This window comes from Vulpes lagopus, chromosome 7 (assembly GCF_018345385.1).
Source record: "Vulpes lagopus strain Blue_001 chromosome 7, ASM1834538v1, whole genome shotgun sequence".
In the NCBI taxonomy this organism is placed as follows: Eukaryota; Metazoa; Chordata; class Mammalia; order Carnivora; family Canidae; genus Vulpes; species Vulpes lagopus.
The window spans coordinates 36,326,546-36,352,593 of NC_054830.1; the positions used below are offsets into that span (position 1 = coordinate 36,326,546).

General features: G+C 38.8%; 1 protein-coding gene across 8 annotated transcripts in view; it reads left to right on the plus strand.

The window, feature by feature from the left end:
• The window catches only part of MITF (melanocyte inducing transcription factor), a 216,128-nt gene that overhangs the window by 168,471 nt on the left and 21,609 nt on the right, over positions 1–26,048 (plus strand). For all 8 annotated transcript variants that reach the window (XM_041762249.1, XM_041762251.1, XM_041762248.1 and 5 more), the window contains exons 3-5: positions 15,378–15,605; positions 16,653–16,736; positions 18,818–18,913. In XM_041762249.1, the coding sequence (XP_041618183.1) occupies positions 15,378–15,605; positions 16,653–16,736; positions 18,818–18,913 (408 nt within the window). The remainder of the gene's footprint in view (positions 1–15,377; positions 15,606–16,652; positions 16,737–18,817; positions 18,914–26,048) is intronic.

Consider the following 26,048-nt stretch of genomic DNA (forward strand, 5'->3'; position numbering starts at 1 on the left):
GTTTTAGGGCACAGTTTATTATTGTGTTGAATTGATATCGTTCTCTGTTTTCCAGCATAACTCTTCCTTCCCACGTTACTATCCAATTGACATGAAGCATTTTGAATTAAGCTATTTACTGTGATGACATTTCCTCCTCCTTATAGTTGACTAAAAAATTGTCCTTTGCATGTCAAGACAGGATGTGAAGTGACTCTTATCTAACTGCGGAGCTCAGAAATGGGGAGGAAGCACATCAGTAGCTCTTGGGGTATCTGTGCCCTTCCTGTGCCTTGACTGGTTTCCTTGCCTTTTTCTGAAACTATCCCTGAGAAAGTTGGTGCCCGGAGTCGACACCACATCTGCTAGTTGTGGGTTCTCACTGTCGATGCTGGAGTCAGGTAATTCTCTCCTGTGAGGAGCTGTGCTGTGTACCATACCATATGCAGTGTCATCCCCACTCCCTACCCAATGGGTGTCAACAGTGCCCCCCATCCCAGTACCCCCAGGTGTGACAACCAAAAATATTCCTTGCAGAGCAAAATATGGTTGAGAACTGCTGTTTCAAAGGGTAGGAAATCCCTTTCCTCCCACCCTCACCCTAACCCTACAAGCTTCTTGAGGGCAGAAATGAGGGATTTCCTTTCATATTGAGGGCTCTTTCTATCTACTGCACATAATATATAGACTTTTGGGGACTCATTAAACCATCTTTTTTTGTTTTTATCCAAACTGTATAGTGCAGTGGGTCTTTTTTACAAAAGGGTGGTCTGCACATTTTCTTCTTCCCTATTTTGATAATGGTTTATAATTAGGTATATGGCAACTGGCATTTCTATAATACAGTGGCCTATTTTCTTTCTCATAAAAGAATTACTATATCATACAATAGTTTAATCTTTCCTTTAAAAACCCCATGATACTTAGATGCTTTTGGTTAACAAAATTCCTATTGAGTCTGGAAGATTCTGTTTGTCTGCCTATCCCTCCAACCACCCCCCCCCAAAAAAAAAGAAAAGAAAAGAAAAAGCATCAACTCTTAAATTACTCAGAGTCCTGAGGCAGTTTGCCCATAACAAATGTTCTCTTTAACTTTCTCTGTTGTGAAGTCCTGTCTTCTTTGACCCACTGCTGGCCTGAGTGCCTGCATCTGTTCACTTAAGAACTGAGTAGAACTTTGGTTTAAATGCCTTGTGTCCACCCAGGTGATGATGGAATATTAAAGAGAGGCTTAAGGACACCTGTGTGGCTCAGTGGTTGAGCATCTGTCTTTGGCTCAGGACATGATCCCGGGGTCCTGGGATCGAGTTCCACACCGGGCTCCCTGCAGGAAGCCTGCTTCTCCCTCTGCCTATGTCTCTGCCTCTCCTTCTATGTTTCTTGTGAATAAATAAATAAAATATTTTAAAAAAATAAAGAGGGGCTTATTTGTAAAGCATGAAAGCCAGTACACAAAAGAAGTAGGCTGTCTGTACGGTATCAAAACCAGAAATGTTACATTGAAATATGAATTCTACAGATAAGTCGTAAGATGGCACTGTTTACTCTAGTGGCTAGGAAAAAAGCCTTAATTTTCTCTTTCCTAAAGTGGGAATAATGATAGCTCCTACCTCATAAGGTTGGAGTGAAGATGAAATGAGCACATCCATTGAAAACCTTTAGAAAAATTACATGGCATATAATAAGTGCTAATCATTACTTCAGTGTCTCTTTTTAATTCTTTATCCTCATTGTGAGAAGGCCCAGTATATTCTTGTTTTCTTATATCTTTCAAAATTCCCACCTTTCTTCCCAAAAGAAGTATTTTGTTCTTTTCATCTTCACTCCTTTGTTCATTGTTTTTGTTACACACAGAAGTCCAAACAGGACTATCCTATTTTTTGGTTTTGTAATAAGTGCATCCCACTTTTATAAATTTCTGTCTATCTATCTAGCATATTTAAAGTCCATCTGAGAATTTGCTTTGTAAAGTATGATAAATCACTTTTAGCAAATGTTTTTTAATGAATAAAACAATTCCTAAATGTCTTTATAAACTTAAGCTTCAGTTGCTTGTATTTTTTTATCTAACATAAATACAGATCATTGACCATTTTGCTTGAAAGAGGTAGTCCTGATTTTGATCTGAAAAGGTCAATATGATTTTGGTTTTGTACCCTGTGCACAAATAAATATTTTATTTGTGGCTAAAGTACACATTCCTGCTTTGATCAGTGAGAACACTTCATGGACAGATCCAAATTACTCTGTAAACAAAATATTTCTTTGAGAGTTGCTCAGGCTGACACCACCACAGAGGAATGGCATGGACCATATTGAATCCACGATCAACTCATAGAACATAAAAATCAGCTCTTAGAGAAGGAAGTTCAGGCTTAAGTCCAGAAGAGCAAGAAAAACAGACATTTATACTTATGATACGTTGATGGATTAACCAAGTGCTTGCTTAGTAAGTATGTTACCGTAAGACTCGCCTTTTTATAGGAAGAGAAGATAAAAAATGAGTACAGATGAGAACATCTAACACATAAATATGTATGCTGTGCGTGAATGTATATAGGTTGTTCCAAACTCCTATAAAAACAGAGAGAATAATATACTGAACCCCTCATGTCCTCATCAGCCAGCTTCAGCAATAACAACTCAGGGTTCATCTTGTTTCATGTATATACCTCTCTCCCCCTTGCAAATCCTAGACAGAATTTCATCTTCAAGTATTGTCTTGTGTTAGATCTCTTCTTAGGAAAAATGAACCTCAACAGTTTGCATGCGATTTTCAGGAGTTCCCAGGTTCTCTGAAGCCCAGTTTAAGAACCAGTGACCGAGCTAGCCGATTCAGAAAGTTAGAAGAGAGAAATAATTTCACAAAAGCCTTTTATAAGATACTCCAGCCAGCACGTGTCCCATGCACTAAGATTGTTGTGTATCCACTTTCGCCCTTAGTATCCATCTGTGATATTTGAGTCATCTAAAGAGAAGGACTTAAAAAGATGCCTGGAAGAGGCTGAATACGGCCTCCATTCCCTTCTGCCCTCCCCACTGCTTCAAAGTGGAGAGGGCACTCTTTTTTTCTTCTTCTTTTTTTTTTCTTTTTCTTTTCCTTTTCCTTTTTCTTTTTCCTTTCTTTTCTTTTTTTTTTTTCTTTTTGGAGATGGATGAGCTAAGTGACTTAACGCTGGTCTACTTGAATGGGAAAGTGAAAAATCCAGGACTAACAATAATAGAGAACAGTATTTGTTTATTAAGCATTTATTTCATGCTAAGCACTTCTCATGCACCAATCAAGCTCAGCAGCTACCAGGTAAGTATCCGTGATCCCATTTTTGCAAATAGAAAACTGAGACTCAAAGCATTTAAGCAGCTTGGCTAGGATTCAAATTTAAGTGTATCAAAATTCCAACCAGGTATCAACAAGGGTGGATCGGTTCTCTCCGCTGCACTCTGACAGCTGGCCATTGCTTAACTCATGAGCCCCAAACAAATCTAAATGGGATATTTTACAACTGTATGCATCATTTATTGTAACTTCTCGATGGTGGTGTGAGACATTTCAGAGCATTGTGACGATCATCTTTGTTGTTGTTAGTTCCTTGTATGTGCTATTCTTAAATTGGATGCAAGCCCAGAAGAAGCCAGGTACAAGGTCCAGAAACATATTTTCATATCCAGCTGTTTCTTAATATTTGAGTCTAAGGCATTTTCATTTCTTCCTATATATGGCTACAGGAGTCTCGGAGTTGTTCCTCGTGTGTCCATTCTTACTTCCCATCCACATCAGCCCCAGAGGGATGGTCTTACAGATGTTCATCAGGTCATGTCACTTCTCTGCTTAGAACCTTCCAAAGAAAGGTTTCTTCTAAGTAACAGAGAAGAAAAATCCAATTCCTTACAAAGCCTCTGAAGCCCCCTAAACAGGTGGCTCTCACTGGCTCTCTCTGTTCACACGCTGACCTGGTGATCGCTCCAGCACCACCAGATTCTCATTGCTGACACCCTTGTTTCTCCCATCCACTAGGCTGCTTCCTACCCGGGATATTTCAGCTCCTTGGCTTCACCACATATGTGGCTTCTTCCCGTCATTCAGGCTTCAGCTGGAATGTCACCACCATAGAGCAGCCTTCTCTCCTAATAACTTTGTTTTGTTGTTTGCAATGCACTGAGTCATTGTATGAAATTGTTTCTTTGTTGATTTGTTTCCATTGTATTTGTCTCTGCTTCCCGGACTTACACAGGTTTTCTGTGGGCCTAGGAGTCTAGCTGTGGTTGTTGTTCTCCATATGCTCAATGAGTGCCTGTGTGCATGCTGGTTGCGAGAACACCAAAGGAGGTAAAGGGGGTACAGCCTTACAGCCTTACAGCCTGCCTGTGAAGGGCTCAGCATAGCACCCAGCACGCTCCAAAAGTGCTCCCGTGCAGTGGTCCATTCCAAACCGGGTTTTCCTCATCACATAATCTAGGCAACGAGTCTTTGGAATTACCCAAGACAATGCAGTTCCTTAAAAACCAAGAGACCCCTCAGTCTTGTGATACGGACCCTGAAGTCTGTTATTAGGAGGCGGCTGCTTTTTTGCCAGTTTCCAGCCCATGTGGACTTGACCTTCAAACCGGCAGCCTTCAGCTCTCGTTTCTGACTGACCTTTTGCTTAAGCCCAGGGCAATGTTTTCATCTCCGACAAACTTGACCACTGCCAGTTTCTTAAGAGTGCCGGCACTCATGAAAAGGAGTTTTGCTGCCTGTGCCATAATGATCTCTAATACCCGATAAACTGCAAACAATGGGGGCATTTTGGGGGGGAGATACTAAGACAAAAAGGCGACTGCAGTTCTGAGGCAGTGCTAAACTGGGGCAGATGGAAAAGTTACAGCACGTGGAACGCTGCGTTCGCAGCTCCCATTAGGAGGGGGAGAAGTGGACGGCCCTTACAATGGGTTATTATTAGGGTACCACTGGACCACGTAATCACAGCCCTTTACAAAACCATAAAAATATGTCAAATATACAACCTCAAACTGTTGGGGCCTGAATGTTGGACTAAAAATTTCATGAAAAGCAGGGTCCTCTTAATCTGATCAAGTATTTAAAGGGAAAATTGAAATGAGGCAGATTTCATCATTATATAACAGCTTCATGGGTTTAGGTGTTGTTTGCAAAATTTTCAGTAGAGGGGTTCGGCCTGAATACATTTTTATTTGCCCAGGTCCACAGGATTTAGTTTTTGTTGAATTTGTAGATTTTTTTAAATTATAAAATTAGTGCCATGTAGATTATAGAAAATTGGGAGGGGAAACCCCAGTAAGGTAACAAACCCCTATAATTTTCTTATCCCAGAAGAGGCATTGTTAAGATCACAGAGTGATTGGTAATCGGCCTTTTTTTCATCTATGCTGATGTAAAAATAACAGTTTTAAGCCAGTTTAGGATCACAGCATATGTAGTGTTTCTAAGTTGCTTTGCATTCCTATGTACATTCGGAATGTTCCCCCAATTAAATCATTTTGTGAAATATGGATTTTAATGACTGCATTGTATCCATCTACATGCAGTAGTTCTCGACTGGGGCATTTTTGCTCCCCAAAGGATGTTTGGAATGTCTGCAGGCATTTTTGGTTGTTACAATGGTTGTTTCAGGGGAGGCTTCTTATTGGATACAGACCAAGGATGCTGCTGTCCTGTGCACAGGACAGAGGAGTATCTGGCCCTATGGTCAACAGGCCAAGATCAGGGGAACCCTGAACTTACACAGCTATCTTGTAATTAGTTTAACCCATTGCCTGTTATTAGATTTTTGTTTCCATTTTGTTGTTGTTGTTAGAGATTTAAGGTTGGCAAACTTTCTGTAAAGGGCCACAGAGTAAGTATTTTGGCTTTGGGGGACATAAGGTCTATTGGTCAACTCTGCTCTACCACTGTTATAACTTGAAAGCCGTCACAGACTATATGCAAACAACTGGACATCGCAGCATCCCTATAAACTGCTTATAAAACCAGGCAGTGGGCTTTAGGGTAATAATTTGACCATTCCTTTTATGGTTGATGCTCTGATGGACATCCTTGTAACTTAAACCTTTTCTTTTATCTTTTGATTTCCTTAGAAAATTGTTGATTGTTTAATTACTAGCTGGACATGCATGTGCCTTTAAAAAGTTTACATCAGTTTATTTTATGTATTAAGGTTATATGAATTTATTTTATATCCTCTCCATCGCATACGATTGTTTATTTAATGTGGCTTTGTAAACATATATATGCTACCCATTCTGTGGGATTTGGAACTACTCTGAGAATGGGGAGTATTTAAAGGATAAGGCAAGGTTTGCAGTTCAGATGCCTTCAGGAGTTAGGGAGATTAGTGAGTGGAGCAGGCTACTGGCACTGTGGGTACAAAGAGTGGTGGAATGCTGGCAAAATGAAGAGCAAATGGCCCATCTAAAGAGGAAAACCAACATTGAACTCTCTTCTTTGCTGGCCCACTAGAATAGCTTCAGTGTTGCTAGATCTTTTCATTTATCCAAAGAAGCCAGAAATCCAAAATTTGGTATAAAAATTTCCAATTTTTAATTAAATAGAATATAATGGCAAGCCATACCTGTAGACTGTGCCCATGGGCCACCTGCTTGGAGACCTTCACTTTAACTGTCACTTACTGTGTGACATTGCTTAGACATGAAGGCAAATCTCCAGGCTCCTGGCCATATGTCCTAGCCCCTCAGGATCCAAAGCCTTATAGATGAGAGTGATAAAAATTGGCAGCCTTTGGGAAGACCCTGAAGAGAAAAGGAAGTTTTATCTCTCAGAGTAGGGAGGCAGTCTATGAATCACTACCTAGCCTGGAGACTTAGTTTCTCCAGAGCTTTCTGAATTAGCCAGGAAGAGGGCGCATTTGTCACTTCTCCATTTCCTCAGGACATTTCTGGAGGCTCTCAGAATCCTAGCCTCAACCCCTACAGTACCCTACATGGTTTGATTCCTTGTGCTTAGCTTCTCTTCTCCCCTACCTCCGTATGCTTCAGGCACAGCAGCTCCATTCATTCACTGATTGACCAGATACTTGTTGAGCACCTCCTATGTGCTAGGATGTGTACTGTACAGGGTAGAACAGGGTACTGGGATCAGGAGAACTGGCAAGGCATGGTTGTGGGATTTTAAATAAACTCTTAGGATGGTTGTGGGAGATAAGTCCAGACAGGTCATGATCCCAGGGTGGAGAGGGAAGTAGGCAAAGAGGGCAGGGGTCTTCAAACTTTGATGTGCATAGGAGTCTACGTGGTTAGCTTGTTAAAACATAGTTTTCTGGTCCCCACCTAAAGAGTCTCACTCATTAGGTCTGGGGTGGGGTCCAAGACTGCATTTTTAACAAGTATGATAGGTGGACTTGTCAGCCATTGTAAGTACTTTTTTTTTTTTCCTCAGAGATAAATAGGGAGCCATTAGAGGGTCTTTTATTTATTTCTTAGAGTAGTGACATGATGTGACATATTTTACAGGGTCATTCTATTGATGTATTGAAATTAGACTATAAGAGTACAAGAGGGCACAAACAAAAACCAGTAGAAGAGTCCGGAGACTTTTCAGTAATCCAAGTGAGAAATGATGATGGCGTAGATCAGATGGTAATAATAAAGGTGATGAAAATTGGTTAAATTCTGGATATATTCTGAGGAGGGAGCCAATACTTCTTGATGGATTAGAATGAAGGTGTGAAGGGGGGAAAAAAAAGGAGTCAAAGATGGCCACAGTTTTTGAATGTGCAACTAGGTTGAACTATATGAAGACAACTTTTTTGATCTACAAAACAAAACAAAACAAAACAAAACAAAACCAAAAAAGGTAATTTCCTATATAGATGGAGTTGCCATCTACTAAGATGGAGAAGACTGTAGAGGAGCTGGTTTGGAGGGGGTGATGACTATGTGAAATGTAGGGTGTCTGCAGTGGTGCTATGGAGTAGGCAGGTAGAGGTGAATCTGGCGTTCAGAGACACCTGAACTGGGTATTTAGAGCTGAGACTGGCTTAGCTCTTCAGGGCTGTGCATATCCATAGAGAAAATCAAACTCTGAGCCTTGAGATACTCTGACATATAAGAGCAGAAGAGAGAACTAGTCAATGATGAAAGAGGTTAAGAGGAATACGAGGTGCCTATGCTAAATTGGAAGCCAGATGAGGACTGTGTATTAAGAGCCTTCTTCCTGTTCCTTGGGCAGCCTGGGCTTGTTCTTGCGAACTTTTGCACTTTGCTGGGATACTCTTCCCACCATTTTGCCTGGCTCATCTCCTCCCCAGACCTTCAGGCCTGTGCTTCACTGTCACTTTTTCTGTAGGACCTTCCCTGAACAGCCTGTGTAGGATGAGGGCAGTTGTCTGACATCTGGTTGGCACTCAAGCAATACTTATTGAATGAATCATGAACATATAACTCTTTTTTGGGAGAAGTCCAGGTGAGAACATATTACAGCCTTGCACTCAAGGTGTAGTGTGGTCTGTGGACCAATAGGGTAGGCATCTCCTGGGAGCTTATTATAAATGCGGGATCTTGAGGCCCACCTCAGACCTACAGAATCACACTGCATTTAACAAGATCCCAGATGATTTATATACACATTAAGGTTTGCCCTCAAACCTATATTTAGTTCTTTATGGATATATGGCATGAAGGCAATTGGGGATAGTCTCAGACAGCAGAGACTTAAAATAAGAGGTTAAAACTATTAAAATCAGATTTTTTTTTCTGTAGTTCCTTCTGGATTCAATCAGTTATCATCATATGATTTAAAAAAAAACAACTACATGAAGAGGCTTTGAAGAAAATCTTATGTGGTTATCCAAGTGATTTCCTAGTTTTGTTTTTAAATGACCTAAGCTTGGAGTGAATATAAAATGTATAGGGTAGAGAATTTTGAGTGAATGAATGCTAATTTTTTAATATATGTTTTAAAATTTTGCTGTTTAATATGACATACCATGCATAATGACTGATACAATCTTCCCAGTACAGGTAAATGCATAGTTTTCAATTAAAGTGAGTAATGCATTAAGTTTATTGGGTTTTGCTGCTTCTCTCATAGGAATTTGATTCTGAAAATGGCGTTTTTATTCTGGGATTATAAATACCCTGCAGGCAGACGGCTACCACTCTTAAATCTCCTACTTCTATTTGGATGAAATAAAAACTTGATGTTCTTTTTATACTCAGACCTTTGGCTTATTTTAGTCTGAGAGAGAAAAAAATAATGTATATAGTAGGAATTTACTTATAGTGATACTTTTTTTTTTCCTGAGGATACTAAAATATTGTTTGTCCTAAACCCAAAGCATGCCCACCTTGTGGTTTATATTTATAATAAGCACACTGGTTTATAGGTCATCAGCTAAGGATAAAAGACCTATTAGGAATTTTTGGTAAAGCTAGCCTGGTTTATTCTATTAAAACATCAAAATTTTAAAAAATGGATTTGCCATCCTCTCCTTTTGTACACATTTATAACTCCTATCTCTGAATTTAGAAGCCTAATGATTCCACAAAGTGATATGATAGGAAGTAGTGTGAAAGTATACAGACCAGAGAAATGGGATATAAATTCATATGTATTTATGTGTACACACCTAGAGTTTGTGAGTACACCTCTGGATTTACATAGTTTTATCTTTCCCCCTTAATTAAGTTAAAGCCCTAGATTAAAATTCATCAACAGTGAAGGGCGGTTCTGTAGTTTGCCACTGGGGACAGAATGATGAAGACCTTGGTTTGTTTTCCAACCCGGGCACATCTTTGAGCTTTCTCTTCAGAGCTTCTGTTTGTCTTTAAAATGGGGATAATTAAGCATTCCCTGTGTTCCTACGTGGCTGCTTGTCCAGTTTAGACAATATTTAATGAGGTAACTACAAAATTATATACACATATTGTTTCTCTTTAGAAAAGTCACCTCATTCTTTCCTTCATAAAACTTCTACTTAAGAAGAAAGTTGAACTCTGGTTAGGTAAAAAACTATGGTTTAGGGTGGTTGAAGACTGGAAATTTTATTCATATCCTTATAGAGCAGAGGTTGGCATTTTCTGTAAAAATCCAGATAATAGGTATTTTAGGCTTTGGAGGCCAGGCAGGCTCTACCCATCTCTGTCACTGCAGTGTGAAAGCAGCCATGGGCAATATGTAAATGAATGGGCATGGCTCTGTGCCAAGAAGAATTTATGGACACTGAAATTTGGATTTTACATACTTTTCATGTATTATGAAATTTTCTTCTTCTGATTCCTTTCTACCCATTAAAAAATGTATAATGTATCCTTAGTTTACAGACCATACCAAAATAAGGAGCGAGGCCCTTTGGGCTGGTGGGCAGACCCCTGTGCTAGTGAAAGGAACTTGGGCTCATCCACCTTAATCCCCTGTATCTCTCCTTTATGTAAGTCTTTTTTGGTTTTGCTTTTTGTTTGCATCAGATTTTGATTCTTCTCCCTTAGGTCAGGATTCATATCCTCATCTTTATTTTTTGCTAAGGATACCTTTGTACAGACTGCACAGAAAACATGACTAAGTGTCTAGAAACGTGTGTTTTGGGCTTGAGGTTTCCTTAGTGGTAACATCGCAATGGTGGAACTGAAAAGAACCTTTCACCTGTCAAATGTGACCCTGGACAAGACTTAGCCCAAGCCATTTAGGAAAGCTATCTTTCTCTGTCTTACAATGTTTTTCAGGGATGGTGATTGCATAATTGACCATCTCTATAAATTGACATTTAAAAAAACAATATAAATGAGTCCGGGGGTGGAGGCAGTAGTGGATAGCAACTGAGTGAATTTAATCCCTTTAATAATCCTTAACTTTACTTAGCAACAGGATACATTTTCTCCCTAAACATAAAATAAGAAATCTGAACTCTCTGTTGATGTGTTAAAAAAAAATAAATTGTGCACTAAAAGGATTATGAGGATCTTCCCTCAATTGTATTTACATTCTGGTTTACAAATAGTAGAGGCAACAGAAGAACAGTGAACCTTGGATGGGATTTTTTTTTTCCCCCTAGTGAATTCTTCATCACTCAAGATGGTAATATCTCTAGGTACCATCTCACACTGATGTGCTCCAGGATCTTTTTCGAATGAAACTGATGGAAAACCTGTCATTGTCACCTGGGAAGTGGCACAGCTAAAGTGTGACAGTTAGAAGGTGATCCATTCCACTTCCCTTGGTATCATATCAATTCAGGATCTGAATGAAGAAAGGAAAAAGCACAAAAAGATAGTAGCAGTAACAAGGAAGAAAAGTTTCAAAGCCTTTGGAATTCTGTACTTTAACAAGATAGCTAATGTACTTTATTTATATGAAATATCCATTATATCAACAAAATAGTATGGTTTGATAGAGCATGAAGTATTCCAGTTTTTTTTTTTTGTTTTTTTTTTGTGGTCTGTGCTTCAAATGCTCAGCAATACCTACCTTTGATATCTGAATTCGTTAACTTGGGTGGTTAGTTTGAAGGTCATCCCTATGCAAAAATTATCAGGAAATCATACAGATGTTTAATGTTACATATATGTTCTCATTTATATGCTTGCTTGATTGGCTATTTAGAAACTAACATAAGGAAAGTCACTAACTAAAAAGCTATGGTTTAGGGTGGTTGAAGACCGGAAATTTTATTCATATGGCTTTTAAAATTGTCATAGGACTTTAGAGCCTCACAATATGGCTGTGAGGAAGTTAAAGGGTTTAGTGTCTTCCTCCAGCATCTTCCGGCTGAGAGAGGCAAGTCAGACAACACAGGTTGTGTCACACACCACTGAAACACAGTGATGAATAGCATGGCTAAGATGGGGTGGTAATAATACTCAAGCACTACCTGTGTTCTAGATCAGTGGTTCTCAAAGTCAGAGAGCCCTGAGGGGTCTCCAGGACCCTTGCAGTGGTTCTGCAAGGCCAAAACAATTTTCTTAATAACACTGAGAGATTCTTTTCACTTTTTCATGCTCATTGTGTGATCTTACGTTAGAATTTTATGAAGGCTTCATGCAGGTTAACATGTCATTGTTCTGATGGTCAGTGCAATATATGCTCCTGTATAATCTTGTGTTTTAAAAATTGCTGCTTTATTTCCTAATATGCTGAACACTGATAGATATAACTCACGTAAACACTAAACTTGAAGGGCTTAAAATGGTTTTAAGACAAAAGTTTGAGAATTGCTGTTTTTCAGATATATTGCTAAGCCTGTTAGAAGTGTGATTTCATTTAATGCTGCAATAACTCTACGATGGAGGCTCAGCTATCATCTCTATTAAGCATGTGAGGAGATGAAAGCCTAGAAAAGTTAATGACTTGCCAAGGATCACAGGTCACATAAATAGTGAAGTTGCAAAGTCACAATTCGAACACAGGTTTTGAATTCTTAACTATTCTGCTGACTGTGCTGTCAGGCCTGCTGTCTCTCCAAAAGCACCAGGAAATACCTGGATTTGGACAGTAACTTGTCCTCAGAACCTGGGCCACCCTTCCCACCCCCGGGAATGTAGATAGGAAGGTATGAAACAAAGACCACATTCTAGTGGCTTATGGGCTGAGTCCAGTGCACAGATGTGTTTGACTTGTTTTATGCAGTACGAAAAGTCAAACATTTGGGTGTCAATTTTTTAATCTGGGAAGTTTAACTTAAAAAAGCTTAGATTGCCATGGAAGATCTGTACTAAGTTGGTGTACTCATATGTCCGCAATCAGCTGCAGTTTATGTCAGCTATTTCTTTTAGATGAGATTTGTGTGTTCTAGTTTGCCACAGGCCTCACTACCTTCTATTATCCAAAGTTCACGTATGTTCCTTGTTTCTGTTACCTGTTTTCAGTGTTTGGATTAGAAACAGCTAGAGACGTTCTACCTCCTGCATAAGATTTATAGCCAATCTACTCAACTTATTTGAAAACTAAAAAGCCACTAGTGGTAAGGGGACAAAATACATTTCACTCTGATTACCCCAACCTGGATATAGTAAAGAGCTCACTGGCAATGCCAAAGAGATAGCAGGTTGCTTCCTTCCGTACTAAAGCATAAAATTCTAATTCATTAAAGAGTAAGGATCTGCCAGTGAATTAACATTTATTTTTAAATGTGTAGCCCTTTCTTTTTTAAGTGTAATAGTGAAATAAACACATTACACCCATTGCCCTCATTTTATGTTTATTTTAGTAATGTCTGTTGTCCTCATCATTATCGTGTCTGGACCCTTTCATAAACTTAAAATGTCTCTGTGAATCTCTGTGTACATGTTAGATCAGTCATTTGGAACAATCTGAGATTGCCAATATAAAGGACTTCATTTTCCTGGACGTTTGGATAGAATTACTGAATTTCAAAGTTTTATGCTTAAGATAGCTCACCATTTCAGCAGTGAATATTAACCATTTATCATAATTTTTAGATATGTATTTGTTTGCCTTTTTCTTCTTTTGTCTCACCCCAGACTACAAGTTTCATAAAACTGGCAGTCAGGTCTGTTTGTTCACAGTGTATTTTCCATGTCTTGCAAGGTGTTTAGCACATAAAATGGTATTTAAATAATGGAACAAGTAAATGAGTAAAGATATATCAGTCATACGTATGATAACTCTTATTCTTCTCTATCCCTAAGAATTATTATTTTTATTATTGTTAATTCCTAAGAATTATAATAAAATATTTTTAGTAAAAGTTTTCATGCTTCCCAGCTTGATTAAGTTGGGGAGACATTTATTTCTTATTCTCCACATAAATATACATCCAGTCCTATGTGTGTGTATGTTTTTCTTGTTCTGTTTAGGATAGTTTCCCTTCCTCCTGATGCAAGATCAGTAGGAAAGATACATATCCATGCAGTTAAGAATAAGATGCATGTTGAGGCCAGGATACAGGATGAGGCTTTTGAACTTGAAAGTGCAGCACAGAGACTCCTCCACAGACCCTCTTCCTGCAGTTGGCAGTTACAGAGTTATGTGGCCATTAGAAAGTCTCATGTGTAATAGTAGCTTTTAGGCGTTGTCTTCTCCAAAGGGGCAGCCAGCTCTTAACCTATTGCTGAAAGAGAAATACCATTGTCTATTAATACTACTGGAACTAAAGATGAATAGTGAATTGGCCTTGATCTGACAGTGAGTTTGACTTTGATAGCTCATCACTTAAAAAGATTCTTTTATATTTATGAAAAAAAAGCATGACGTCAAGCTGGGGGGCGGGGGGAATTGATACCAATATTGAAGACCAAGCTCGTAGGACTTCCCCCCACAAAAAAAAGGAAAAAAAAAAAAAAGCCCCTTGTGCGAATGGTTTTTTTTTTTTTTTTAACATGCATAACTAATTAGCTTAGGTTATTATAAGCAGGGCTGCTGTGATAAAGTTTCCGGTGGTGTCTCGGGATACCTTGTTTATAGTGCCTTCTCTATGCCAGTCAGTCTTTGAATCGGAATTACAGAAAGTAGAGAGAGTGAATAGTCTACCGTTTCTCATTGGATTGGGGCCACCTAAAGCGTTGTTATGCTGGAAATGCTAGAATATAATCACTATCAGGTGAGCTTTATTCTTATTCATATTTAGTGTCTGAAATATATGCAATACATTGAGTAATTCACCTTTTCATGTTATTGTACTCTTTCCAGTAAGTGCAGGTCTACTACTTTGATGCTGTTTACTGTTTGATACCATGAGTATCACTGATTTAAAGGATTTTTAATTCTGTATTAATGTTTATAAGAAAGGAGGAAAAATACCCTGGCGGCTTAATAGTCCTGCTTTTAAAAACACATGCATGTAAGTGTGAGGCATCTGAAAGAAACTACTTCATGTAGAATTGCTTTTTATGTTGAGTTCAAGATCTTAATTAAAATGTTGAATAATCATGTCCAAATGAAAGTGGGAGGAATTAATCTACAACTAGTTGATTTAATCATCAGAGTGTTTCTGTTTATTTTCTACAACCGTTTTACAGCTGGCTTTTAAGGAGGTTTGTTGTTGTTGTTTTTAAACAGAAAGCTGTTCTGTTTGCCAAAGAAAGTAAAATAAATTGTTATGCTCCTTTTTTTAGATTGTTGTTCTGATCTCAGTAAATCCTTTCAGTCGTGTTGGGGAAAATTTTGCCCTCCAGATGGTTGCAAATTTTAAATTATTAGACATGAACAAAAGGGCACAAGTTTTCAAAGAGATGTGCAGCTAATTAGCAGGGAAATAAAACAGGGCAAAGTATTACCCCAAATCCTGAGAGTTAGACTTTAAACTTCAGTAATATCAAAATCCATTAGCACAGTGCCTGGTACATAACAGGGGCTTAATAATTTATTCTGTTGGTGGACTGGCCAGTCTCATGTTTGTGCCTGAGAAAAGAGCCGACCGAAACTCACAAATAACGGCGCTGTCTTCTCTTCCCTCCGTGGCTATGTTCAGGTGCAGACCCACCTCGAAAACCCCACCAAGTACCACATACAGCAAGCCCAAAGGCAGCAGGTAAAGCAGTACCTTTCTACCACTTTAGCAAATAAACATGCCAACCAAGTCCTGAGCTTGCCATGTCCAAACCAGCCTGGCGATCATGTCATGCCACCAGTGCCGGGGAGCAGCGCACCCAACAGCCCCATGGCTATGCTCACACTTAACTCCAACTGTGAAAAAGAGGTAATTCATGTCTCCTCCCCTCTCCTGTCTTCTTACACTAAATGAATGTCTGTCGGATATTATTCCCCCACTCAACTGTGGACTCTGCGGGGCCACACACGCCGGTCTGTGTCCCAGATTCTGCTATGTGGCCTCCACCCTACGGCCTCTTGACACCATCACCGGGTTATTGGGTTGTGTGGCTCAGGATGGGACACCTGGCCGCTCCAAGTGGGACGTGGAGGCGAGGACACGTTCTCTCCCACCCTGTTTCTGCTCCGTTAGCCTCACGCTCTCTTCTCTTCAATGCCTTTCCATTTACAAAGCAGTAAAAATGCAGAGAGAGGAGAAGGCAAGGTGGAGAAGAAAAGGCAAAAATAGAAAAGGTGTGGGACAGGCGGTTTAGAAGTTCCGCTTGTTGTGAATGTCTGGAATATTATTTTTATTTCTCCCTGGGTTGAAGAAAAAAAAAAAAAGCACAGAATGTGCGTGGATGGATTTGAATAATGTAGCACATGAGAATTTAACAGAAAAGCAAAGGTTTAATTGCTAGATAAATTCCGTTTCGTAATAAGATTGCCGCGGCCGTGAAATCTGCTTTTGTAAAGGCTGGATTGGAGATGAGATTCAGACACACCACAAGCCAATTGTTGCATCAAAATTCGAAGCATTAAAATACCTGAGGGGAGAGTTGTGATTTAATGCCCGTTATTTCCAAATTATAAGATGATAAGCCTCATTTTAATGGAGTTTTACTGTACTCTGAAATGTTCATGTGATTTCAGAGGTGACTCTTCTGAAGTTTCTGAGTTTTAATTTCTAGAGGGACTAAGTCTTTTCCCCTGTACCCAAACCAACCTGTCTTATTTTTCTCTGTCTGTATTTGTCATCTATCAAGCTCATTTGACGGAAGTTTTTTCTGCATTATTTTATTTCTCGGTCAGATTCTACTTTGTGAAAGCTTTATTAGTCCATCTTGTTGCTGCACCATCAGCCTCGTGTGAACATGTCATTGAAAAGTCATTTGCAAATCCAAGTCATGGGCTGATTTTGCTTGTGTTTTTGCAGGGATTTTATAAGTTTGAAGAGCAAAACAGGGCGGAAAGTGAATGCCCAACCATGAACACGCATTCACGAGCATCGTGCATGCAGGTACTGAATGACTCGGCAGTGCAAGGATGTAACACTTTGTAATGAGAATCTATATTTGTGGCTCATCACACCTTCCTGATGACTTAAGGGATTTTTTTTCTCCTTGTTGATATAGATATTTTTTTTAAATAGAGAAAGCTATGAACAGGGCCATTTTCCTCATAGTATCTCATTATTAAATAACTCAGGGAAGTTAAACTTAAAATGCATTTTCTGTAAGTTGTTTCAAGTCCTTAAAAAATGCTTGAAATACAAATTTTGATACATAAAATGTAATATGCTGTACTTCTTTAAGATACCATCGTCAATGTATTGCACAAATTTGTAGAGTAACAACTTCAATAGGCTGTTAAATGAAGATATACATGTGTGTGTAAGAGAGAAAGAGAAAGCAAGATCTATAAAATGGAATCTCATGCAACATGCATTTGAAACTTTTTAAATTTAATAATATTTCATGGATTTTTCCCAAGTGATTTGAGATTCTTCTATGACATCCTTCTTAATAGACATATAAATAATGCCATGTTTATTAACAAATTTATATATTTTAAAATGTGTGTATAGATATATAAGAAAAAAGAATAGCAATGAAAAAAATTTTTTGCTTAAAAAGAAATTATTCTAAAAATTCTATCACACCAGGCCCATTCATTTGATTTCCCTAAAAAAACTTATAATGAGAGATTGTTCATAAAGTCCTCTACCCCATTTGCCTATTCAACTTAATTAGCAAATCATCTCTTAAAAGCAAACAAAACTGATGTATCTAGAAATGAAACTGCGTAAGCAGTGTGCTGGCAGTGTTTCAAAACTGACCTGCAATTATTCTTCTTAGCGAGTCACTTAATAACCCTCATTTTTTTTAATATTTACTATATTCATTTAACTGTGAGTTCTTTATATGGTTTATCCTGAAATCTCACAAGGATCCAATAAGGCAATGAGTATTATTAACCCCATTTTTCAGATTGGCCTATTGAGCCTCTTACAGATTGAGAGCTTTGCCCCTAATCTAGAAAGTGGGAGAATGAGGATTCCAACAAGCCTTGTGGCACAGGAGCCTGTCCCCCTTAATTGGAAATGGCAGAAAGACATAAAGGAGCATTCCTCCGAGTATTGAGATTTCATTGTGTACTTGCAAAGCACTACTTAGATCCAACCATGTGTGCATGCACTCAGACACACAGACGCACCAACCAGCTCAGATACATAGGGTGTTTACAAAGAAATGTTTTCACAGACTTGTCTTTGCAACTGCTGCAATGCACATGTAATCACTGTTGTTTATTATCATAACTAATGTTTTGGTACTTCAGGAATAAAATTGATCTAGTGGGAATGTCAGCTCCATGACTGTAATGATAACCTCGTCCTGGTACACTCCTTGGGGAATACCGAGCACACTGGCAGCTCTACAAGGAGAAACTTATTTTACAAGTCATTTTAAGATCAGTACAGGGTTAGCCGGTAGCCCAGGAGCCACAGTGCCCCACACATCCTTATGAGAGCAAAGATCTGAATTACCATCTGGGTTCTTCTTACTGCAAGGAGGGTCTACTGAAGGCTGTGGGAGTGAGTCTTGAGAGAAAACAAAGAAATGGCAGCCATCATTCAGATGAGGTTTCCTGGTTCATCTTTGCTTTTTGGGGGAGGCAGTTGAACCTCTGTAACACTTTAGAGCATGAGTTCAAGTTGTGGCTCTCACTCTCTTCCCCATATGACATTCGGCAAATTGCTTCTCATTTATCTCACCTGGAAAATTCATGTTAATAGTACCTACATTGATAGGGTTATTGTGAGGGAGAGAAATAATTTAACCCATCAAAAACCCTGAACCAGGTGCCTGGCACCCAGTAATCCCTCCCTAAGTGCTGGTTGCAGGTGTCATCATTGTCACCTGTTAGTGTCAGTGACTTTCAGTAATGTTCATATTTGGGAGGAAGGGGATGGTAGTTTCTCAGAATCTAACTGAAGAGCATTAGTGCTTAGGGTAAAAAAAGACCGTGGATCTCTCTTTGGGTGTCTTTGCACAGTTTTTGCTTACATTTATCTCTCTTCCATTGTCCTTTTTCCTACAGATGGATGATGTAATTGATGACATCATTAGCCTAGAATCAAGTTATAATGAAGAAATCCTGGGATTGATGGATCCTGCTTTGCAAATGGCAAATACGGTATTGATGACTTTTTTTTTTTTTTAAAGAAAATCTTGAGATATTTCCAGTGTTCTCTCCCTTTCCCTGAACTTTTATTAGGTTATCTCTGCAAGTGATTGATTGAGAGATTTATTAATAATAAAACAAAATTATCTCTGGATCACAAATAAGTGACTTTGACATCATAAATTAAGAGTTTCTCATGGGTTTATTGGTAACCCCATGATAAAAGCTCTACATTCCCTGGAGTCCAAGTCCACTTTCAATAGGACATTAGGCCTTCCAATACCCCCTGACATCTAATGCCCAACTTAGTCACTGCTGCCAAGGAGAATATTATGGATTGAACTATTTATAGTAGAATTCTAGTTGGCCTGAAAAGCGAAAGGCAGTACCTTACCATTCACAGGTAATAGAATGACTGACATTTGAATTGCCTTTCTTCAATAGCAAAATGTATTCCAGTTTTGATTAATAAATAGTGGTTTATTAAACTTCTCTCTATAGTTTGGAACCTTGCCCCTACTGGTTTTATTTTATTTCATTTTTTTTCCCACTCCTTACAGTGGTATCTTATGTTTCCATTTTGCCACCAAAGTCTTGTAGTAGATCTCATTTAGTTCTTGTAATAATTCTGGCAATCTAGTCCTTAGAGTAATTCTGAGAGTCAAGTTGGGGTGGTATCATTGCCCTTATTTTTAGAATTAGGAAAGGTTAGCTGGTCTTACACAGAATTACATAGCTTCAATGTGTCAGAGTCAGGACTTCTCAGTAGGCTTTGAATACCTTGTCCAGTCTTTTTCTGTTTTCTGTGAAAGCAATGCCATGAGACTATCATATTCTTTAATAACGTGTATTTAAAAGACCAACTCCCACAAGGAAGAAGGGGTAAAGGGGAGTTATTCTTTAATGGATATAGAGTTTGATATTTGCAGGATGAAAAAATTCTAGAGATTTGTTTGACAACATTGTGAATAGACTTAACACTACTGGACTGTACACTTCAAAATTGTTAAGATGCTAAATTTTATGTTATATGTATTTTTACCACAATAGAAAAATTTTTAAAAGAATGAATTTATAAAATAAACTCCCTCGGCCAGGGATTATGATACCCCTTACTTATTTACACCAAAATTCTTAGTGAACTAAAGTAGCATTTTCTTTTTTTCCATCTTAATCCAGTTCTTTCAGTTCATTTACCTGAAGTCCTGAGGGGTGAGGACTCCCCTTGAAACTCCAAAGTCTTTTCTGGGATCTTTAGTTTCTGTCAATTTTCTACCCACTTAAACTCACCCCCTGATTTTGAAAGAACTAGATGTTCTACCATTTTGACAGATATTTCCATGTCAGACTCTCCTTCCTACCCTCTTTGAACCCAGGGTTGGCTTCTATAGAACTCTTCTGCTTCCAACTTTGTGCCTTTTGTAAGGCAAGCTACACTTGTCAGTGGTCAGAATCCTCAGACCAATGTGAGCAAGACACTTGGGAGAGCTTGCACTGTGGATTTATACCCATGGAAATATGGGTATAAATACAATGTTTTCAGTGCCTTAGCAGCAGTTATTAGCAATGGTCCAGTCATCCCAAAGGAACTTTGGTTGACAAGAGTGGTCATTTTGCCAGTGGTATTAGGTGGTATCTAGTAGGCACACTGGAAGGACTGTAAAGTTAACATGATTTTTTACAAATCACCTTTAAAATTTTCTCCAGTGTTAAGGACCTTTCAAGTCATTTGAGCCAATCTGGTACTCAGTGCATTAGCCTCCTCTTGCATCTTTTGTGTTCACCCCCATACACGTTTAAAAAATTAAACGTTCATCTTCTGGAAAACCTCTAAGAAGAATACGCACTAACTCACAAGACAGACTGGCAACCACAGTGGTTAGGAGTTGGAGATTTGTGATCATATCTAGGTTTATATCCAAAGTATGTCATTTCCTGTGTGTTCCTGCATATTCCTTACCTTCTTGAAATGCTACATTTGTCCATCTCTAAAATTGGACTGATAATTGTACCTATCTCCTATGGTCATCTCATAAAGGATGTAGAGCATTTAACATTGGAAACAGAAGTTGTACTCAACAATACCTAAATTAAGTATGATTTCTTATAATAGCAAATAACTTTTTAAATGGTTTTCTTTTTTAAAATATTTTTTTATTTTATTTATTCATGAGAGACACAGAGAGAGAGAGGCAGAGACACAGGCAGAGGGAGAAGCAGGCTCCACGCAAGGAGCCTGACGTGGGACTCGATCCTCGGTCCCCAGGATCACACCCTGGGCTGCAGGCAGCGCTAAACTGCTGCGCCACTGGGGCTGCCCAATAGCAAATGATTTTGATAGTATTTTATTTGGGTGATATCCCTTGAGGATCTAATGTGTGTTACTCTGTGAGTTCCAGACATGAGTCCAGTTTGCCTTTATGGAGAACATGTCCTCATGACAATTTTTCTGAAGACAGTTCTCAAGACCCCCGATTGCTTCTTTCCTTTAGACTGAATACCTGTGTCTTTCAGTCATTCTACATTAGAATGGAAATCTTATTCCTTCATTATCTGAAAGCCTCCAAGCTAACTATAAGACTGAATCAGTGTTTATTAAATACCTAACATGTCATCACCAGCCCTGGGCGAGGTGCTGTGGATGAAGAGGTGTAAGGATGCTTCCTGTTCTCATGGAGCTTACCAGACGGGGAAGGGGAGACCCTGTCAGACCTTGAATGGAGGATGGTAATTCAGGGGCAGAGGGACCATCTTAAGGGAGTCCCTGGATAGGAAAGATCCCCTGGGCAGAGTTGAATTAATTGCCATCCAGGGGAGGAGTAACCTATAGCCACCCTCAGATGTCACTGACTGTCCAGGCATACATTACTTTTCTATATTTCCATTCTGAATAAGTCTAAATGTAGCCCCATCAGAGCTAGCCCATGACAAAACTATTTCAGCATTTTGCTATTAGAAGAGACACTATATAAAATAGAGATTAGGATCACAGACTGTGAGCCAGATAGCTGAATTCAGTGCCTCCTCTTGAATGAGTTATTTGACTTCTCTGCCTCACTTTCTTTAACTGGAAAAATGGGAATAATAATAATAATAATAGCATCTAAAACAATAGAATCCACATGACGATTGTAAGAGTTAATCTATAAAAGCATTTAGAAGAATCTTGGTTCTGTTATGTTCTTACTAATTATTGATTACTGGTTCTTATTCTTGATAAATTTGGGTTTGGGTTGTAAAATAAATACCAGTGCTACCACAATTCACTAACATTTTAATTTTTTCCGCTCTCAAAAGAATTTAAACTTCATGTTCTTCATGTTAAGCACTTTTTTTCCTTTTATTTGATTCTTCGATATGCTTTATTTCAAGTTAACTTCTTAAAAAAAAATAAAGTGGAGGGATCACTTAGAGAGGAAACTATCCTAAGGGAATTGGAATCTAGAAATAACTATTCTGAGAGCACAAGGGCCCTCTTGTACCATTACAAACAAAGAATAAAAGTCCCAGTTTACTTGTGCTAACAGTGCTCAATTGATATTCAGAGAAGGGGAACATCCAGAAAGAAAAAAATAATAACATTTTACAATGATCATTTACTTGGAAAAATATTCATTTTGGTGGAGCAGAACATTGAAGAACTCAATTCAGACCAAGTCTGGGGCACAGACCCACATGTGTCTACCTTCTCTTTATGTGTTCCTGTTAGACTGGGACTTTTTCCCATTGTCCAGCTTGTGTGCTGGAATTAAAATCTTACTCATCAGGTTAATGTACTGGATAAAAACCCAGCAAAGGCATGACATAGCGATGTTAGCAGAAGATGCCTCTTCCTCTTTCTTAGCTCCAAAGATATTATTATTATCAAAATAATATCTTTGACCCAGTTATAATGTTTATGGGGCAGTTTTTCTAACCCAAAAGGGGAACCACAGAATCCTTTCTTAAATATGCATGGCTGGTTTTTAATTAGAAAGCCATGTTTCATCAACCTTCCTGTTAGTGGCTTCAATAAATGACAGCCATTAGTGTGAAGAATGTAAGGCCCCATTTCAGGGCAGAGTCTCTCAGCTTCAGCATAATTAATATTTGAGACGGGTCGTTCTTTGTTGGGAGGCTTTCCTTCCCATTATAAGGATGTTTAGCAGCCTCCCTGGCCTCTACACACTAGATGTCAGTGATACTCTCCCCCCCCCAGTTGTGACACCCAAAAATGGCTCTACAATTTTGACAAATGCCCTCCACTAACAATGGAGAAGCCCTGATTTGAACACTGGGTGGTTACTCCAGCTTTGTAATTCCCTTGATTCCTGTGTTTAGGTTTGCATTGCAGTCTGGTAAAATTGGTACAGTGGTTGACAGGATACCTTGTAATTAACATGTAGTTGATCAACATGGAAGTTAGCTTGAGGTTTAAAACAGCCTGGGAATATAGTACTTTGTAGAAAATTATATTACTGAACATGGCACTATTGATCACTTAAATACGGTGTTTCACCTACTGAACCTCTAATTCTCACAAAACTCTGTGAGATGGGTGATAGGATTGTCACTTTTCAAAGGGGGCACCATGCCTCAGAAAGGTTAGTATCACACAGCAGGTCAGTTATACACAGACAGGTTTTAACCGAGTTCTCTGGCTCCTAAGGCAGCCTGCACTATTAATTTCTAAGTTTGAGTAACCATACTTGGCTAGTGAGCAACTAGGTTTTTATTTGCTTAGATCCAGTTGGAGATTAATTGAAAATTGCAGTTTCTACTTGGTTTATCAGCAGATTGACACCGCCTCCCAAATACTGCTATTAACGTAGTATATGAACCTCTTGCCACGAAGCTCTATTCAGACATAGCTAGAACTACGGCTTTTCTTTCATAAAATCAATTAAAGCAACATATACAAAGTACCTTTCTAGTTCTGTGCCAGACCCAGAGTAGGTGCCCACAAAATAATGTTCCCCAGCAAAATATCTTGGCAGGTTGTATGCTGCCAGCTGCTAATCAGCAAGTATTGGAAAAGCAGCCGAAGCGGGAAATCTTTTAGAGAAGTAGGTGGAGGGTTATAAGCCACTTTTTGGACTGGAAGTAATGATGTCTGATCTTGGTGGAGTGTCTGATAAGGCATCCTGTTCTAGAGATTTTAATTCATCTCCCTCCAGGGATTCCTGGGTGGCTCAGCAGTTTAGCATCTGCCTTCGGCTCAGGGCGTGATCCTGGAGTCCCGGGATCGAGTCCCACGTCGGGCTCCCTGCATGGAGCCTGCTTTTCCCTCTGCCTGTGTCTCTGCCTCTCTCTCTCTCTCTCTCTCTCTCTCTCTGTGACTATAATACATAAATAAATAAAAATTAAAAAAAAATAAATTAAAAAGAAAACATGTTCTTGTCCTGGAAAAGCTTATAATTAGATATCTATCTGTTCAGCGTAAATCCATAGATGACTTAAAGGGTTTTTTTTTTTTTAAAGCTTACTGTGTATCTCTTGTCTATTAATTTTCCCTAACAAATCATCATCACAACACAGTTGCATTGTTTTGCTTGCAGCTTGCATTTGAAGATATTATAGATATGATTTGTATTTCTGGGGTATAGAAGTATATTTTTTAGCTTGTTACATTGAATTTTGAGGCCACATTCAATACTGACCAGTTCCTCTGAAAATCTGGAGCTCCAGAAAGATAAAATAAATCTTTGGAATGCAGAGGGGTTATGAGATGTCATAGCAGCTTTATAAGTTTTGATGCTCTGACTCTTTACTCTTTACAGCGCTGTATTGAGACATTTGCACATCTTTCACTGTGCTGTCTTAAGTTGGACAAGAGTAGAACTGATCGTGCACAGAGCAAGATTGACCCTAGGAAGGTGACCTACTTCAAATAAAACCACTTAGTAAAATGACAGCTAATCATCAAAGTCACTTTTTATCAGGTTTTTAGCTAGAGGACCTTGAATTGTGGTTCAAGGGCATTTTAAATTGTCACAATGCATTGTTTATATGTGAATCTGTGTGGTGGGAAATGTGTATTACATTTTATATACATAATATAAATCCTGCCTTCAAAAAGAAGCAAAAGACTGAATGGATAAGAGAGAGACATACTCTGTCGATCTGCCTGTCCTTCCTGCTCTCAGCCTCAGTCATATTAGAGCAAGTGTCTTGTTTACCTGTCAGAAAGTCAGAAAGTACAGACCTCTCCTACCTCTTTATTGGGGGTTAGTTCATAGAGTACTTATTTAGAAACCACACTAGGAATAGGTGGTCAGGGGATCCCTGGGTGGCTCAGCGGTTTGGTGCCTGCCTTTGGCCCAGGGCGCAATCCTGGAGCCCCGGGATCGAGTCCCACGTCGGGCTCCCGGCATGGAGCCTGCTTATCCCTCTGCCTGTGTCTCTGTCTCTCTTCTCTCTGTCTATCATGAATAAATAATAATAAATAAATAAATAATAAATAAATAAATAAATAAATAAATAAATGTTTTAAAAAAAGGAATAGGTGGTCAAAGCCTATCAATGAAGGGAAATGCATTCATTATCTTTATCTTGCGGGATATTTTTATTTGTATGGTAGTGGCCATTGGAGAAAATGAAAGGTGAGATGTAGTATAATCTCTACTCAATACCTCTTGGTCACTAAACAACTTGAAAGTGCTGTCTAGATTGAGTTTTCTCAGATGTAAAGTAAAACTCAGAGTGTATAATCAAGGATGGGATGGGCTGAATGCTCTAAGTCTTACTTGGTAATAACAGAGCGGTTGTTTGAATTAAGCTGGTAACGGGGAGCTTCTGCACTGGCAGTAGTGCGGTCACTTAACTGTGCCCCCATAATTAATATTCAGAGGGTGGGCAGAAGAAATGCCTGGGACTTCTCATGTTCACAAAAATGGGTGCATTAAACTCCATCAGTGAACTAGGTACAGGGAAATGCATATACAACAAAAGGAAGTCAGCACTGGAGACAGAAAGAAGTTCACTACTTCAAAATATTCAATTCAGACCTGGAGAAAAACACTCTTAAGCTAGCTCAAGAGGGCTAAATATTTCTTTACCCTTTTTTTTTTTTTTTTAAGTGTAAATTTTTGTTGTTTTATTAAAGTCAGTGGGCTCCCTCTTGTGGTTCTGTGAGAGATTTCAGTTTCAAGGAAAAGAGCTTTTCTTT